The following is an 18,421-nucleotide window of genomic DNA, read 5'->3' on the forward strand; positions in this document are numbered from 1 at the left end:
AAGAAGATAATGGCGATGGGTAATTGGTTTGATTGTTTAATGGTTGAATATAATAATTATATTATTGTGGGTCGAAAACCCTATATGCTCACCAGGCTCCCAAGCCTGACCCACTCAGTTTAATTGTATCACAGGTATCGATACGAAGCTGCTTTGCACTGAGAGATTAAAGGAGATGTAAATCTTTAGTGTAAATAATGTAAGTTCTGTTTATGCTTATGTGTCTGTATCGGAACATGACATCCCGAGATTTTGTTATATAATAAAAATACATTTCTTTAAAGAAATGCTTTGATAAATCTTTATCATATTTTGGGAACAAATTCCACAACTATTTTCTTTAAAAGATTACTCTGATTTTAAAAACAAGCATAAACAAATCGGTCTTTTCTGGCCGTGAAATTGGGGATGTCACAATCTAGCCATCCAGCATTGCCCTGATTTGGGAAGTATGGGTCTCGGGGATATGGAATCCAACCATGATATCTACACGAGAAAAGGGGTATCAGAAATAATTAATAGACATACCAACTCAAATAATTATAAGATGATCCTTATTAGTTACTCCAACATTTTCATAGTGCATACCAGTCATATGTAATCAAAATAGGATAGACCTTCGAATAAGTGATCTTAATCCTAAGTCCACAACCAAACAAGGAAAAGGAAGTAAAGCAAGGATCACAAATTCTAAGTCTATGCCACCATAGTTACATATAAGCGTAGTGTATCCACTCAGCAAATATTGACATACCAATAAAGACCTGTTTAGTTTTCAAATAAGTAATTCTAGTAACATGAAATACTACTATAGTATTTTAAGTTTATCTTATGTTCTATGTTCTTATTGTAGTAGTGTTGGTAAGTTCTTAGACTTGTTGATACATCACAACCATTCTTGGCATATGCTAATCACTTCTCGGACCAACATAGTTGATCAGGCTATGTCATTCCCAGGACTGACCATACATCCCTGAGCTCACTTGTGATGTTCAACAATCGTAATACTTTTGTTACTTTCTAGTATGACACTGATCTATAGTAAGTATGTAGGTATGTAATTATGTATACTTCTTGTTAAGTATTTTAGTACTTAAAAGTATAAACTCTTGGTCAGAGTATTTTAATTCCGTTGTATTTATAGTTTGTATATCTTTTAAGGCTTGATACACTCGATTCACTATAAACAATGCTCTGATACCAATCTGTCACACCCTAAAACCAAGAACGACAGAAACGTTCTGGGGCGGAGGACGTCATGTACAGTATCATAACAATGCAAAGTAGTAAATAACCAACAACATCATCCATTACATTAATAGTATAATTTCATACAAGTGTATTCTTTAATAGTAATAAGACACCAAAAATGAATAATCAAAATAAAAGACGAGTCTTGAAGATGCTCCGTCTTCTCAAAACCTTATCATCGGTACCTGTCTACTGGTGACCTGAGAATACAAGTTATTTTGAAAGCGTAGATCAGCATTTAAGTTGGTGAGTTCATAAGTATTTAGCCTCAATCTTTGTATAAGTTCGATGAAAATGTTTGTAATTGAACAATGTAAATGTTTGTATATGTTTGAAAACTCCTTGAAAATCCTATATTTCCTACTAGTATAAAAGGTAGTCTACTACCAAGACTCAACTGCATTGTATGTTTGTTCCTTTGTAAAAGTGAATGCTTTTCCCAAGTATGACTATCACTACCAAAATATGGTTTTATATTACCCTTTATGTGAGAAGATCACAATTTGAATATAATGGGAAAATGTATACGTGTACTACAGTATTATTCGTATTAAACAATGAACTAATAACTACCTTAAAACCAAAGATTTAATTAAGGAAAAATGTGATTTGATTGTTACCATACTAATCTGACTATAACACGACGATGAAAGACGTCGAAAGAAATGACATTTGGCATGTGTAGACTTGCAACTCCCATTGTAGCGAACATCAAAGGTGTAGGATTGTGAATCCAGTTTAGATTTATACGCAAACTCACGATCTCCCTACAGGAGATTCTGGTTACAAAACTTGACATAATGAAATGGTCGATGTTTCATGAAGTAGTATCTCACATTATGTTATCTCTGAATCTTGTTATAGTATACTTGTTATAGTAATAGTATTCTATGTATAGTATTCTCTATATAGGATCATTTGTATAGTATTCTTCGTCTAGTATTCTCTGTTATAGTATTCTCTGTGATAGTATTCTCTGATACAGTATTCTCTGTTATATCATTTGTATATGATAGTATTCTCCTAAACTATACCTATTATAGTTTACTAGTATGTTATGTATAGGAATAGATGAATGTATACCTTTGCTTCTCAAGGGTACTGAACTGATTGAATAGAACTTTTATGTCTACATATGTATACATAATATATATCTAATATTTAGATGACCTTTGGACAACTGGTTGGTACCCTAAATCCACATCCAAACAAGGAAATGGAAATAATGCGAGCTAGCAGTCCTAAGTCCTTTAAACATTATGTATATAACTATACATATATATACATGCTTTTGACAGTATATATAAGTTAAAAAGAGGTTTTGTAATACATTTAAAGAATTTTGAACAATAAATAAATAAGTACTTGATGTCAGTTTATATAACGATTTAAAAGTGGTTTGCTTTGAAACACAGTTTGAAGCGTATGGAATCCTTTTTTAAAACACAGTTATAAATAACATGTGGTTGTTCTTATAACTAGCATGTTCTCTACTTGTATTCCCCCCCCCCTCCCCATAAAAGCATTTACAATCATTTAAAAGATAAGTTAAGGGGTATAAACTCACCTGAAGTGAGTGATGCGAATGTAAGATCAGTAAAGGATGCTAAATGTCAAGTGAGGACTTGAGCACACACGGATCCTATTTAACATTTATAATCACACATATATGCTTACAATTAGTGTTTATAACAACTAATTATGTAATGGAACAACCTTAGGGGCTAGGAAATACTTGTACTGAAGTGTTAAACCACATAGGGTTTCACATTAGGGGTGTAAGGCCTCTCATTGGAGTTTATGGCCCATATGGTTATAACCACATGAGTTTACGGCCAAGGAGTAATTTCCCCATGAGTTTACAGCCGTAAACTCATGGTATTAAGTACCAAGTTGTGTTATAAGGTCTTATAAGTCAATATGAAGTCTTCTATGATCAAGTCTAAGCCTTAGGAAGGAATGGTGGCACCATTGCACCATTAACTAGTGTTTACGGCCTAAGGACCATTTCTCCAAGAGTTTACGGCCGTAAACTCATGGTATTATGTACCATTTCAAAGTTTAAGGTCCCTAGCTTATGATGGAAGTGTTCTAGACTTGATCCCAAAACTTTGGAAGGGATTAGGGCTTAAATGCACTCTTAAAATACAGTTTACGGCCCAAGGAGGTTCCTTGGCCATAATCTCCCTTTTGATCTTGTTTTCTTGATGTTTTCTAGGTGTAAGCTAGTTAATTTATGTATAGAAGAAGCAAAGACAAGACTACTTACAATGTAGAAACTTGTAAGGGTGCTTAAGACTCAAGAACATTAGTGTGTGTTCTTGGTGTTCTTGGTGAAATAAAGAACACTTGAAGATTTATCAAATGAATAGATTTCATGGATGAAATCATGTATAAACACTAGATATTGAAGTATATCCACTAATCAAGGAAGGAAACACTTACAAAGTTGAAGATCTAGTGAAGAATTCGGATGATACTTGAGAGAAAATGAGTTCTAGGATTGAAAATGGTAAAATGACATAAAATGACTAAGTGTCATATTTATACCTTAGAGTTTATGGCCGTAAACTCCATGTTATGGCCGTAAACTCCAAACTCTTGGAGTTTTGAGACTTAAGTGTAGTGTAATTAACTATAGAGTATACTTCCTATAATTACCTCTGATGTATTTAATATCAAAACACCCAAACTGACCCCAATACAGCTAAAAATTAGCAGCAGTAGGTTTGACTTTGATTGAATGCGGGGTTTGTTATAAGATAGAAATTTTGAGTTGTCACAACTGTGGCGCTTGTTCGATGTTGTGAAGGACAATTATTAGGCCTTCTTGGGCAATGGAGGAGGTGAGTACCTTCAGGTCGGAGTGTTAGGCTACTGAAGTGACGACAGTAGTGTCGATTGGTTATCAGGAGCATCCCAATAATGAGATGAGAGCCAGAGGGTGCATACCAGACTCATGTTGTGGGCTCAGAAGCAATCTAGACCTACGCTGAGGACCATGTAAGGGTATTCCAGTCATAAGATGTGGGCATAGAGATTGCGATGTCCCTTGTTGGAGCGTATTTGGAATGGATGTATTGTTGAGGTTCGGGTGAGTTGTACACGGTTGTGATGAATCAGAGGATTTTGGATGAGACACAAGGATAAATCCTTGGATCTCAAGTTATTTGTAGGCCGGAGTTAGGTATATAGAGGTATTCCAATCTTGGGTATCCCATCATGACGATGACCGGACCCTATGATTGATTGGACCTGACATGTTTGGTATTCCAACCCGAGGGTTGATTGGGCCAAACATGTACATGATACGAGGGTATTCCATCCTAAGGATAACTGGACCCGTCATAGGCATGCCTAGTATTCTAGGCCGAGGCTGATTGGGCAAGGCATGAGTGTTAATGTTTATTAGTGGGTTGATTATGTATGATATTTTAGGAGCTGAAGGACACATTATCCTCTCAGCACAAAAAGGGTTCGCTTCAGGAAGAGGAAAACTTGGGTTTCCGATACTTTGGATCATCCGAGTTATTATCAGGTTTGGCAAGGTAACGTATAGGTTAGACCTTCCAAAGAAGCTCAGCTAGATTCGCAACATTCTTCACATCTGGCAGCTGCAAAGGCACATATTGGATGAGTAGGCGGTTATATCGCTGGGTGATATCCAGGTCAGAGAGCATGTGAACTATATAGGGAAACCAGTGCTAGCACCGGAAAGGATTCGAGTAGACTTGGGAGTCGGAGTCCAAGATGTGGGAGCATTATCATGAATTGTTCACCGCAACAGGCTTCGAGGACAAAGCCTAGTTTAAGTGGGGGAGAGTTGAAACATCCCAATATTTGTGATTTATAGTCTCTGGGGATGGGAGGGTAAAGCCATGAAAAGCCTAAGGGCTAAATTGCAATTTTGGGACCAAAAGGAGTACGTTGAGCGTACTAGGAGTGCCCTAGTTTGTTGGGCATATACTTGTGTATGCTGGGCGTACTCATGTCAGAAGGAAACCCTAATATTTAGGATTGGGGCTATATAAACATACTTATGGCTCATTTTCTCGCATCATTCTTAGCCTCCATATCCCAGAAACGTCCCAAACCCTAGTTTTGTGTGTGAGTGTGAGTTCGTGTGTGTTTTAAGCTCTTTATGGTGAAGGCATTACATCAACTAGTTGGAGGAGGAAGGAAACCTTGTAGATCTAAAGTTTCCTTGTGCTATGGAAGCTCCAGAAGGTAAAAAGCTTCAAACTTTATGCTTGTATGATAAAGATCTTTCCATTCTAGCTTTATGGAACCATTTCTTGTCCCAAAAGTCCCAAGTTGGTGCATGATATGATTTGGACGAGATGAGTTGTCCATTCAGGCCTTTGATGAGGTCCTAAGTGATAAAAGGGATGTCCCAATAGCTAAATGTGTGTCATGCATGGAGTAGGAAGGTATTAATGGATTAATACCACGTGTTAAGAACTTTCTGGACATCCAAAGTGTTAAAGTTCGAGACTTTTTGATTCTTAAGCATATTTGGTCAATGGATCTGAAATTTGGGCTTATGTGCTTAATCCATTAAGCACTTATTAGGTTTTTGGAAAAACCCTGCGTACGTCCCATGTAAATCCTGTACGCCTAGCGTACTGGGTTAACCAACCCGATAGTGGTCAACGTGAGGAAGAGTACGCCCACCGTACCAAAGGAATACGCCCCGCGTACGTCCTCTACAGGGCTTTTGACAAATTAGGCTTCGGATTTGGCCACCTTTTTGGACTAATTGGACTCGGGCCTTGTTGGGCTCTCTGAATAATTGAGGTTGGGCCATTTTTGATAAGGAATCCTATAATAAGGTCCAATTAGGAAGTTGGGCCCAATTGGGAAAATTGTGTCGTTAATGGGATTTGGATATATGGACTTTTAAGAACATGGGTTGGGCATTTGAGCCTTGGCCAAATACAGAGAAAGTACAAAATGAATTACATGGACCTTAGTCAAGGTTGATATCCCGTGTATTGACTCATTATTCGTTATTTTGGATAGTTCGGGATTTTGGTGAGACAATGATTTGGGAATTTGATTCTTCACTTCAGGTCGACATTGCGAGGTGAGTTATACTCACTATGCTCAAGGGTCTAAGGCACCAAGGCCTACTCTTTGAATTATTATTCGGATTAGTTGTTGTTATGTTATGTTAGATCAATATCCTGGTAAATAGGATGGTTATTCTTAGTGACCTATAGTTTGGTCTGACTGTCTATATGCTGGTAAGAGATTATCTATTATTTATGCACATGATTGATTGGTAGTTGAGGGTATTTCATCCCGAGGATGATAGGACCTAGTATGTTATTTTTATAGACTGTTATATGATTATCTGATATAGGTGCATATGTTTGATTGGTTATGGGGGCATTTTGTCACAACTAGTATTTTTGGCTAGGAAATTCTATCTATATATGATCAACTCTTGTTGTATCTTGTAACCCTAATTTTTCTTGGTTCAACCCCCTTATTGGACCAGGATCCTTTTAATGGGCCTAATGGGCCAATAAACCCTCAAATTGATTTCTTTGGGAAAGGAAAACCCATTCGGGCTCTAATTGGACCTACATTCATTAGACCATAGCATTTTGCGCCATGTTGGGCCTAAAATGACTCACTTTGTTTTCATAAGCCTTATTTGGGCCGTGAACAACCTTCTTGAACTTAAATGGGCCGTAAACCCATAGGAGGGACCAGTGGGCCGAAAACTTTCATAATGGGCCTTATAGTTTCGGGTATTATCAAAACTAGCCCAAACACTTCTTTTCTTTTATTTCTTTCTTTCTCATCCTTGGCCCATTATATATATATATATATATATATAATTGTATTACCCTAAAAGAGTGACACCTCCTTATTGCATAGAGGATATCCATGTAATAAACCTCCCATACATCAAGAAATCCCATACTTCCATGCGCATCTTTTGTCTCCTCCAAGAAAAATCGTGTGTGCTTGGGTGTGTGTCCAACAATACTCCATCAAAGACCATCATCTTGGTAAGCTACTTTTCATCAAGATGTTTAACTCCATGTTCATGTTAAACTCACTTCTCTTAACACTCCATTTCATGATCCATGTCCCTTAGAAACCTTATAAGTTCGAGATCTCTCCAAATGAGCTTGTTTGGCTGAAATCTCCTTCAAACTCTTCACCAAAACCGAATCCAACACTCAAAGTGAGTTTATACCCCTATTTACGATTTGACTTTGTTTTGAGGGAGAACACAAGTTGCTTTGTGTAGATCTATGTGTTTAAGCATGATTATGTGTGTTTTACTATGTTAAATGTTGTGTTTATGTGATGTAAACTTCACAAACTAGAAAATATATATGCTAAAATATGATGATTCTTGTAGAACATAACACTTGATACAACTTATTATGAAAAGAAAAGGTTTAAAACATTTCAAGGTTGTTTAAAACTAAAAAAATTACATAACAGGACAAATGACAAAATAATCATAAAGTGAAGTTATTATATAACTCACGGTTTTGAAGGGACCAAAATGGATTTATTTGAATAGATATGGACCTTTATGGTTTTTATGATTTCAAAAGGGATAAAAGTGTAAACTCTCACGAAATGGGCCTCCAATTGGGCCTTCACGGTTTTCATGGGCTAAAATTGTAAATTTTTGGCTTTTATGATTTAAATTATCATTTTAGAAAAATTTGAGCCAAAAATGAAGGGTAAAAGGGTCTTTTATGGCCTTCACGGTTTTCATGGGACGTTTTTGGGCCTAGGGCCATGGTTAGTTGGGTCTAGAGTAAGAAGGGTAAAAGGATCTTTTACCATTTGTAAGAGGGTTTATGATTTGGGATTTTATTTGTAGGTTATTACCCTAAATGTTGATTGCTTTGTTTTGAATGTGTTCAGTGTGAGGAGCCATTATAGCAACAACTAGTGTGTGATTGTCTATTATCAGACTAAGGTGAGTCTTCTCACAGTGTTTGGTGCGTCGAAGTCACCAATTTCGGCCCATTGATTATATTTATAGGATGCTAGTTGTCTGTGTCACTCTTGCATTTATTATTTGTGGTGTAAGTATACTAGCAGGGCCCAATGGATGTCGGGCAAGGCCCATTGTATGTATAGTATGTGGTATGTTGGAGAACTCACTAAGCTTTATGTTTATCGTTTAAGTTTATGTTTCAGGTAATTCTGGTTCGAATGGGAAGAGTTTAGCCTGATCGTAACGCATCCACCCATGTCAAGTATTTTATGATTTTGAGATTATACTCTGATAACTATTTTCACATTGGCATACTTACGATGATTTGACATGAATATTTAATGGTTTAGGTTAAAAGTGAAACTTTTACTTACGATTTTTTGGGATGTTACAATAAGTTTACACCAAAATTCTAATTTGATACTGTGTTTTGTTTCATTTCAAATTTAACACTGTTTTTTCCATTTTTTTTTTATAATTCTGACCACTTGACATGTCAACCTTGTTACCTGCTAACGTGGCATGATGATGTGTCAGTTTTTGATGATGTGGCATGCTGACATGATATGCTAACGTGTCAAAACTGAAATTTTTCCAACAAAAGACACTAAGTTTTTAGTTTTTTCAATTTTGACACTAATTTTAATTTTTTTCTTTCAATTTGTGCACTCTGTTTTTTGTTATAAATCGAACATCAGTTTTTCCAATTTCGTTAAATGTTGACCATTTTCCATTTAAAACCGTGTAGATATTTTTGTAATACTTTTTAAACCGTAGATACATTTGTTTTCAATTAAAAACTATATTTTTCTATAAATACAAAGTTTTTTTTTACATTTAAACCATAATTTTATGTATAAATATGTATTAGTTATATAAAAACCGTATTCAATATTAAATAAGTAACTTTAAAATGAGTTTGGAAGTTTGGAGGCGTGTAGTCTATCAGAACACAAAGGTCAGGTTTGCAACCCGTGGAATTTTTACATCTTATTTGAAGCTTATGGTTAGTTTGGTGCTTATAATATAACTAATGCATATTTATGCATAACATTATGCTTTGAATGTCTAAAAACTCTTGTATTTATATAAAAATGTGGTTTTAAACGAAAAAAAAATGTATTTATATGGTTTAAAAAGTAATATATACATATATATATATATATATATATATATATACACACACACACACGGTTTCAAATGGAAAATGGTCAACATTGAACAAAATTGGAAAAATGATGTTCGATTTGAAATGAAAAATAGAGTGTAAAAATCGATAAAAAAAAAAAACAAACTTAGTGTTAAAAACGAAAAAATGAAAAATTAACATTTGTTGTGGAAAAAAATTCAATTTTGACATGTCAACATTCCAAATTATATGAAAGATCTAGTATGTCCAAGAATCATATTAAAATGATATTGCTACATAACATATGATTCTAAGGGTCACACTAACAACAACTTGATACAAATGATTATTTATTTGAAATTGATTTTAATAAATACTCATAAACTCTAATAATAATTGGGAAAATATTTATTTCAACGAAATAATTATTTTACAATACAAGTAACACATTATATCATATGGTATGAATATAATAATGTCATCTATATCTTTTTGGACCTAATAAGCCTTTTGTCTTTTAGCAAAATAAAAAGTTTATATCTTATAAACTTTGAGTTTATAAGATATAAATTCTTGACTTGTCTTTTCATTTTGAAATTGTAGATATATGAGAAGGACAATAAGAATGGGTTTTGTATTTGTTTAATGAAAAGAAAACAAGCTAAAAGAAACACTATCATGACATAGGGACATGCTTGCAAAAAGTATTAAGATCTAGTGGGTATTGACTTCACTTTATGGTTATATAAAGATTGCCTCTCGCAATCTTCTTCTTGCACAAAAAAAAGTCATGAGCTCTTCTCCCTTCTCCATCTTCTCTCAAAACATCTTGCACTTTGAAGATCTTTGTTGCTTGCATTCTCTCTAAGTCATAATCTTGTTTTGATTTAAAGCTTTAGAGTTGTAACTAGCATTACATCAAGTTGGTACATTGTTAGTGTCTCAAGGGTTCATCTTCACTTCATCAACTTCCAAGCCTCCCCTAGAGGACTCAAAGTGCTTCAAAGGTTGTTACCACTTTTTCCTTATATGGTTGTGTTATAAATCTTTCTATTACTTGCAAGATGATCCTTGTTGAGTGATAAAATGTTTATGTTATTTATAAAACTCAAGTCTTCCGTTTGCCATTATTTGTAGTTCTTTGAAACTAAGTTTTAAATAAAACCCAACAATTGGTATCAGAGCCACGTTGCAAGTTTGGTTAGATTTTTGATTTATGGAAATCCTAGTGTTTGGAGAATATGGATAACTTGTTTTTGTATGAAAACAAGTTCATACAAATTTTTTTTCACAACTTTATAATTTTTATTTTATGTGAACAAAACTTACATGCATTTTTCTTAAACTTTTCTTAGAAAAACAAAGGTTTTTTTATGTTTATATGTATTTTAAAGTGCAAAAACAAGCCTTGGAACATTTGTGTTGTTGTTTGTGTGATTTGGTTGAAAATGGTTTGTAATATTCTTTTATTCATAAAGTATGTAATAAAAGTAGCTAGTTTTTATTCTTGTTATTTTCTTTATGTAATAGATTAGTTCTAGACTAGATTTATTTTAAGAAAAATGTAACAAGATGAAGATGGAGGCCATTTCTTGAAGAACCATGGAGACCCACAGTTTTATAATGATTTTATAAAGGTTCATAGCTTTTATAAAGTTTTATAAAATTGCAACAAAGTTGGTTGTCAATGCAAGTGGGAGCTTAAAGATCTCATGAAGCACAAGTTGTAATATTTGGTCCCTTTGACCCTTAGGGAGGACTTAACACTTTTGTGGTTGCTCACAAATGTGTTATATAGTTTAAGGCTTGTTTATGACAAATGTATGCTTGTGCTGTTTATTTTTCAAGTAAATATTTTGTGCGGTTGATAATTTAGTTTTTCATAAACCCAAACTATTGGTAGACAAAAATAAACATCACATGGAGTTTCGATTTCAAAATATAAAATATCGACATTGGATGAAACATATTTTAGCCATAAAAGAAAAACCGGTTTTATAAAATTGTTAAGTATGGCAAATTTTGAACTACTGAATTATAAGTGTAAAAATCATGTTTTTTTATAACTTATTCAAACTCCAAAGTATATTTAATAAAATGAAGCTTTATTAAACAATGTTAAAACGTTCTACATCGCTCAAACACAAACTTAATACTAGGTATTAATTTTAAAATTGAACCAAGTCGAAATATAAAAACCGGGTTTTTATAGGAACCTTAAAAGAGAATTTTTTTTTTAGAAAAATTAATACCATGACATATTGCATGCATCCAATTGTCATGATATCACTTGTTTTAAATAGAGTAATAAAACATTCAAATCCATTTTTCAAAATGCAAGTCTATGCCATCCAACTTTAGAAACAATTTGTACATTACATGTATGATGCTAGTGGGATAAAGGATACACAACGATTAGTATCATCTTTTGGTGGCCAAAGTATTTTTGTGATTTCTATAACCAAGTTATAGGCCAATTATACAAGTTTCTCTAATTAGATGACTTCATTAGAAACCTCTTGTGACAAAGGTCACCTAAGCAAGAGTATTCCAAGGCATAGATGAGACCAAACATATCAAATTAACAAATGGATTGTTAAGGGTGTAATAAGTCTAGGAACTACAAATGGTGTAATTAATACAAGTTATTTACCCTATTAAAATTGGGTAAATGGGATAAGGATCCCCAACCATTTATTTGATTTGTAACTTGGATCCTAGACTTTAAATAAATAATGTTTTTTCAAAACAAAAGGGTATTATTATTTAAAGAATTAAATACTACATGAAAACTTTGTCAAACTTTTGTAGATGGCTCCAGCAATTACTGTAACACCTCACCTAATGAACATTCAGTCAATTCTTGACAAAAAAACTCAACCACTCCAACTTTTTGGATTGGCATAGTAATTTAAGAATTGTTTTGAAACAAGAAAAGAAAGACTATGTCCTTGAATACCAAACTCTTGATGAACCACCTGCTCTCCCAAAGGTTGCACATGATGCATGGATAAAGAATATAGATTATTCACTTGATGTTTCATGTCCTGTGCTTGCCTCTATGGTTCCCGATCTTTAGCGGGATCTAGAACACTACACTTCCTTTGACATGATTGAACATCTCAAGGAGATGTTTGGTAAACAAGCTACAACCGAAAGGTTTGACACTGTGATAGCACTTTATGCCATGAAAATGGAGGAGAATGGGAATGTGAGCACACATGTTCTCAAGATGAAAAGCTTAATGGATCAATTGGAGAGATTGCGCTCTTCATATCCACAAGACTTGGCTACATATATCATTCTGAATTCTTTGCCAAAGCCTTACAATGCTTTCTACATGAACTACAACATCAATAGGTGGGAGAAACTTATCTATGAGTTGCACGGGATGCTGAAAAATGCAGAAAAGAATATCCCAAGTAAAACACCCCAAGTACTCATGATTAGGGAGGGAAAAGTCAAAAAGAACAAAGCCAATAACTTCAAGGGAAAGCAACAAGTTGCCAAGGTCAAAGGAAATAAAGATTCCCAAAACCCACCGCCCAAAAAGAAGGAAAAGTTACAAAAGATGACACATGCTTCGAGTGTGGAGTTATCGGGCATGGGAAAAGGAATTGTCCTAAGTACCTCACAGAGTTGAAGAACAAGAAGGTTGGGGAAGGCCCTTCAGGTATATCCACTTTCATGATTGAAATGGGATTATTTACTTTTTCATCAAACACTTGGGTATTAGATACTAGTTGTGGAGCTCATATTTGTAATTCATTGCAACGGTTCGGAAAGAGTAAGGAACTGAAAGTAGACAAGTTGGTATTACATGTCGGCAATGGAGCACGTGTTGCAGTCCAAGATTTAGGACATTTTGATTTATGTTTACCATCTAGTTTGTACTTAACATTAGACAATGTGCGTTTAAATACTTCTATTACTAGAAATATCATTTCAGTTTCACGTTTTAGAAAATATGGTTGTGATTTAAAATTTGTTGATGATAACATTCACTCCTTCGTGAAAGGAATCTTCTATTTTAAGGCTGGACCAATAAATGGAATTTATGAACTAAACCTAGATGTCACCTCAAATAATAAGTCCCTTTATTATGCTCACACCAAAAGGTTCAAACCATATTTGAACCAAACATGTCTATGACATTGTCGCCTTGGACATATAACTAAGAAACGCATATCTCAACTCAAAAAGCATGGACTTTTTGGGGCAAATGACACTGATTCATTTGACATATGTGAATCTTGTTTATGTGGAAAGATGAAAAAATCCACTTTCTTTGGAACAAATGAAAGGGCAAGCATTTTATTAGGCATCATACACACCGATTTATGTGGACCTTTCAAAACAATGTCTAGATATGGTGAGAGATATTATATCAACTTCACTGACGACTTCAGTCATTTTTGTTATGTGTATTTGATGAAACATAAACATGAAGAATTTAAAAAGTTTAAATTGTTTCAAAGTGAAGTTGAAAATCAACTCGACAAAACAATCAAAATCCTTCGTTCGGATAAAGGTGGCGAGTACTTGAGCCAAGAGTTCCAAAACCATCTAAGGAGTCGTGGGATTATCTCATAACTCACTCCACCTAGAACACCACAGCTTAATCGTGTTTCTGAAAGGAGAAATCGGACCATACTTGATATGCTTCGATCTATGATGAGTCGAAATACCCTTCCTTTATCATTTTGGAGTTATGCTTTACTCACCGCAGCTTGTATCTTGAATATGGCACCAACTAAGAAGGTAGAGAAAAAACCTTATGAGATGTGGCATGGAAAATCTTCATCCTTATCTTATATGAATGTTTGGGGATGTGAATCTTATGTTAGACAAGAGACTGATGGGTTTTAGCTAAAAGAACATCCTATGTGCTCATACAAACCCTAATGCTTGGATCTAGGTTTCTCTATTGTACATGCAATTTATCCAAGACTATAAACCCTAGATCTAGAATATGATAATCAATATAACATATAAATTAGGGTTTAGATCATACCTTGATTGTTATGGAGCAATAACAATCTCAAATCCTTCTTGTATTGACTTTAGAAAGCTTAGAGTCACAAATGTCACTCCTCTAATGGTGCGTTTTTGGGGCATAAGGGTTCCTTAAATAGTGAGGCTATTAGGGTTATCTAACAAGGAAACCCTAATTTGGATGCTTAAGCCCTATGAAACCCATGGGCTCCTTCCTTAAAGGCCTTGGAACGATTTCTAATGGGTTTCCCATAGAATTCGTCCACTCCTTTAATAAGGAGTCCATTAGCTCAATATTCAACTATCATACAATTAACAGTTCAAGTCCCTTAAGTTTAATTAATGTCTTTTAGTCACAAACTTAATTCTTATTAATTCTTGACGAATATTAATTAAACAAAATGATTTCTCCTTTAATATATTATTCTCATAATATATTAATAAATCATATTTAATCCTTTCTCTCCATTATTCATCTTATCAAGTTGCTTTGGTGAAGGCAACCCAAAAGGACCATGCACCATCGGGTCAAGTACATACCAAAATAGTTATGGACTTAGACACTAATCCAGCAGTCTCCGACTTGGATAAGTCTAATAACTATTATGCGTATGACTTCAGATCCTGATCTGCAATCGTAGCTTTCCAAAGTCATTGTCAACTCTGATCTTATCAGATACGCGTGTCCTTTAGATAAGAGATCATATATTCCTCCATTCTAGATATCGTATAAGACATGATTTCTAATCATTCTTTCTATACTATTTCTCGACTTCCGATTTATGACGATTGACTAATTGAACAAATCAAATTAGCCCTAGCCCGGCCAAGCATTTACGTTTGTCATCACTAAATCATCGAGGGGCCCAAAGATATCGCTTTTATCCTACTTTGGATAAAAGAAACGGATAAACTTTGATTCAATGCTCGCTTGCACTCACTCACCGAATCACACACAACAATATGTTTTATGACACCAAGTTACTGGTGCGTTTACATATTATCAATGTGCAACCGATTTGCAAGATACAACTCACACATCTCGGTTTCAAGAATATAAGATGTTATCGTCTCACCAATCACTCGTGATACAATTCATCGAGTGATCCAAGTGAGCGTGGGTTTAATCTAATGCTCAAATCATATTCATAAGTAGTCATGAACGTTGCAACAAACATTTGCTTATGTCTAATACTCTTTAGACATTCCACACACCAATTCATGACAGTCTTCATTCATACCTACTTCCAACATATGAACGACTGTGGCCCGTTCAAATAATTTGACTGTTCTCAACCAATTAAATTATTCAGGAAGTCAAAACATGTAAAGTTAAACACAAGAATAATACTAATCGCATATGGACTCAAACTTTTGAGCATAAATAAAACACCTTTTATTTATCACCATATCGATTACTCATTATTTGTTGTTTCGGGTAATCAACTTCTTACTTGAATTATTACTACACTTGTCCCATGCTCCTAGCATGCACACAATGTTTACCTATGGTTCTTACTTTGTGAAATAGATCAAATGAACACATTTCCAATCATAATCATTTCACAAATCCCAATCCTTTTTCATAAATGAAAGAATATCAAATTCTTGCCATTTATAGAATATGCTAGATTCTAACATTTTATGCAACGATCCTTTTGTAATATCACTGCACTAAAGTCACAATGACTATTGCCAATGAAATTACAAAGTCCTCTATCGGAGATTGTTACAAGACAATTTCATAGATGTGATGTTTCTCACTCAAAGTACATTCCTTTGAACATCCTTTTGCATAAAGGTTTCTAATCTAGACATTGATTCTCAATATCCAACTCCCAATATGGAAAACTTTCCATACTTACCATATGACAACTCATTCTCAATAGAATCTTATCTATTCATAATAATGTCGATATGGTCCATCCAATACTATACTTCCAACTACTCAAAAGCGACCAATCCTCGGCGAACTTTGGATTGTCCTTTGATAGTTGTTTAATTATCTTAGTCAAAAGCGATTCTAGTCCTTTTTCCCTCTAAATGCGCTAGTGATTTGGAAAATTTTAGAATGGTCAAATATTATAGCATTTGCAATCGATCCTATACCCGAAGCGTATGGGACACGATGCATAATGTCTTACATAAAGATTTGATACTTTATCAATCTTCTGCCATAATATTTTATGTGCTACGTTCTCAAAATTCGAACTATGAAGAGGAATGCCGTAATCATAATCGAATTTTTTTAAGAACGCACTATGTTTCCTTGACTAAATTATTAATATTCCACGACCTAAGCCTTTAAATTTGAAATGAAGCATAATATTCTCTCCCTTAACTATAGCAAAACAACTATTCAACCCTTACAACTTTGCAAAGTATGACTCTTGTTTTCTATAATTAATATTGCTAACATGCAATACTTGCCTTATTAATCATACAAGCATAACATTTATGCTCCCACTATCACCATGATTATTATAAACATAACACTTATGCTCCCACTAGCTTTGACATGTATTCAGAAACCAGCTTATCTTCTAGAAAAACAATACTTATTGAATTTCTTAAGTTCATGTTTCTAATACCTAATGCTTTGATAATCCTTTATCTAAGCTTATACACCTTTCCCTTAGATAGATCATATGTGTGTCTAAACAATTTAGACTAATTGCCAAATCTCACAATTCAAATTATGGAAAGGGATACCGTAACCATAATCGAATTCGAGATTCCAATTTTCACAATCACTATCTTCTTAAAATCTCTTTTAGTGAAAGCATTTCCTCACAGTCATTTCCATGACGGAGGGAATCTTATGACACTTAGATTTTAATGGTGTATGTGTTCCTATCCATGTGAATTTGTCAAAACCAAATTTTACGACAAATTCAAACTCATATGGACCGAACCTTCTTGTTCTTGATTTCTTTCCTTATGGTAACACAACTGCCCACCATGTCTTCCAAGTAGTTAAGCAGCTCACCCTTTCCTATCAATGTACTTTTCATTGATCAAGGTGCTTGCCTTTTACGCATTCAAATGAGAACTCATATGCATAATTAACTCGATTGGAACGGCACAGAAACAAGATAATGTCGACACGATAGGTTGTAAACCTCAACTCGTGTGCTAGTGATGATCGATAAGGTCTATTTTGATTTGTTCTTGAAACCTTTCAAGACTATTAAGACTCCCACTGACTCCTCGACATATAAGATTCTCTTGTCAATAAACATTTCTTGACAAACAAATATTCAAGAGTTAGTGTAGTTTTTTTTATCAAAACACTTCATAAATTGGTCCTACTTGGTCTTTGTCTTATCCAAGACATCACAACTTTCCACATTTGATGAAGGTTGTAAACCTTCTTAATACTTTTCACTCAATTTCACAATCTTAACTTTAAGACTTGTTTTGGAACGAAGTATGATTGACTTCTTGATTTAACCATTTCTTCAATTCTTGATTCCTCCTCTTAGACATACAATTGTACTAAGACTCACTTAGAGGATCAATTGAGATATGGTTCTTAATCATTAAGACCTATCATAAAGCATAAAAGGTACTCTCCCTTCTTCTTAGAATGGAGAAACTTTTATCCTTCTGCCTACTTGATTCTTCTTATTCGTTCTGCTATTGATTTAAACTTTTTCAATCAATTCAGAATTACACTTAATCTTATAAGTATAATCATATTTATTAAACCTTTAGTAAATCATGACGAATATTTTGTTACTCTTATGGTGGACTTGATCAACACGCAACTTTGTGTGCTCGATATCTAGTCCTTCACTTGACACTTTGTCAATGAATTAGTCTCATTTCCAAATATGAAATTTCTCATTCATCATGCAACCAAGTTGTATGATTCCAAGTTTCTGTCCAATTGAAACTTGGGCGATGAGAAACTCTCCCTATTTGGTAAATTCTCGACATTTCCACAAACAACATAATTAGGAATCAAATCCATTATTGCTAATATTAGAAACTCTCAAACATCAATTTTGATGCATGCCATTGCAAGGATAAATAAATAATATAAAATCAAAATTTATTTTATT

At 34.1% G+C, this 18,421-nt stretch overlaps 1 protein-coding gene across 1 annotated transcript; it reads left to right on the forward strand.

Annotated features, from left to right (window-relative positions):
* The first annotated feature begins 12,468 nt into the window (after positions 1-12,468).
* Positions 12,469-13,002, forward strand: LOC145067345 (uncharacterized). Its single transcript, XM_079014508.1, has one exon. It carries the CDS (start codon positions 12,469-12,471, stop codon positions 13,000-13,002), a length of 534 nt encoding a protein of 177 aa, XP_078870634.1.
* Positions 13,003-18,421: the final 5,419 nt, after the last annotated feature.

This window comes from Lactuca serriola, chromosome 8 (assembly GCF_051521515.1).
Source record: "Lactuca serriola cultivar US96UC23 chromosome 8, Lser_US96UC23_V15, whole genome shotgun sequence".
NCBI classification, from domain to species: Eukaryota; Viridiplantae; Streptophyta; class Magnoliopsida; order Asterales; family Asteraceae; genus Lactuca; species Lactuca serriola.

Coding starts and splice junctions, on each gene's coding strand:
- LOC145067345 (XM_079014508.1), top strand. CDS start 12,469: ATGATTGAACATCTCAAGGAGATGTTTGGTAAACAAGCTACAACCGAA.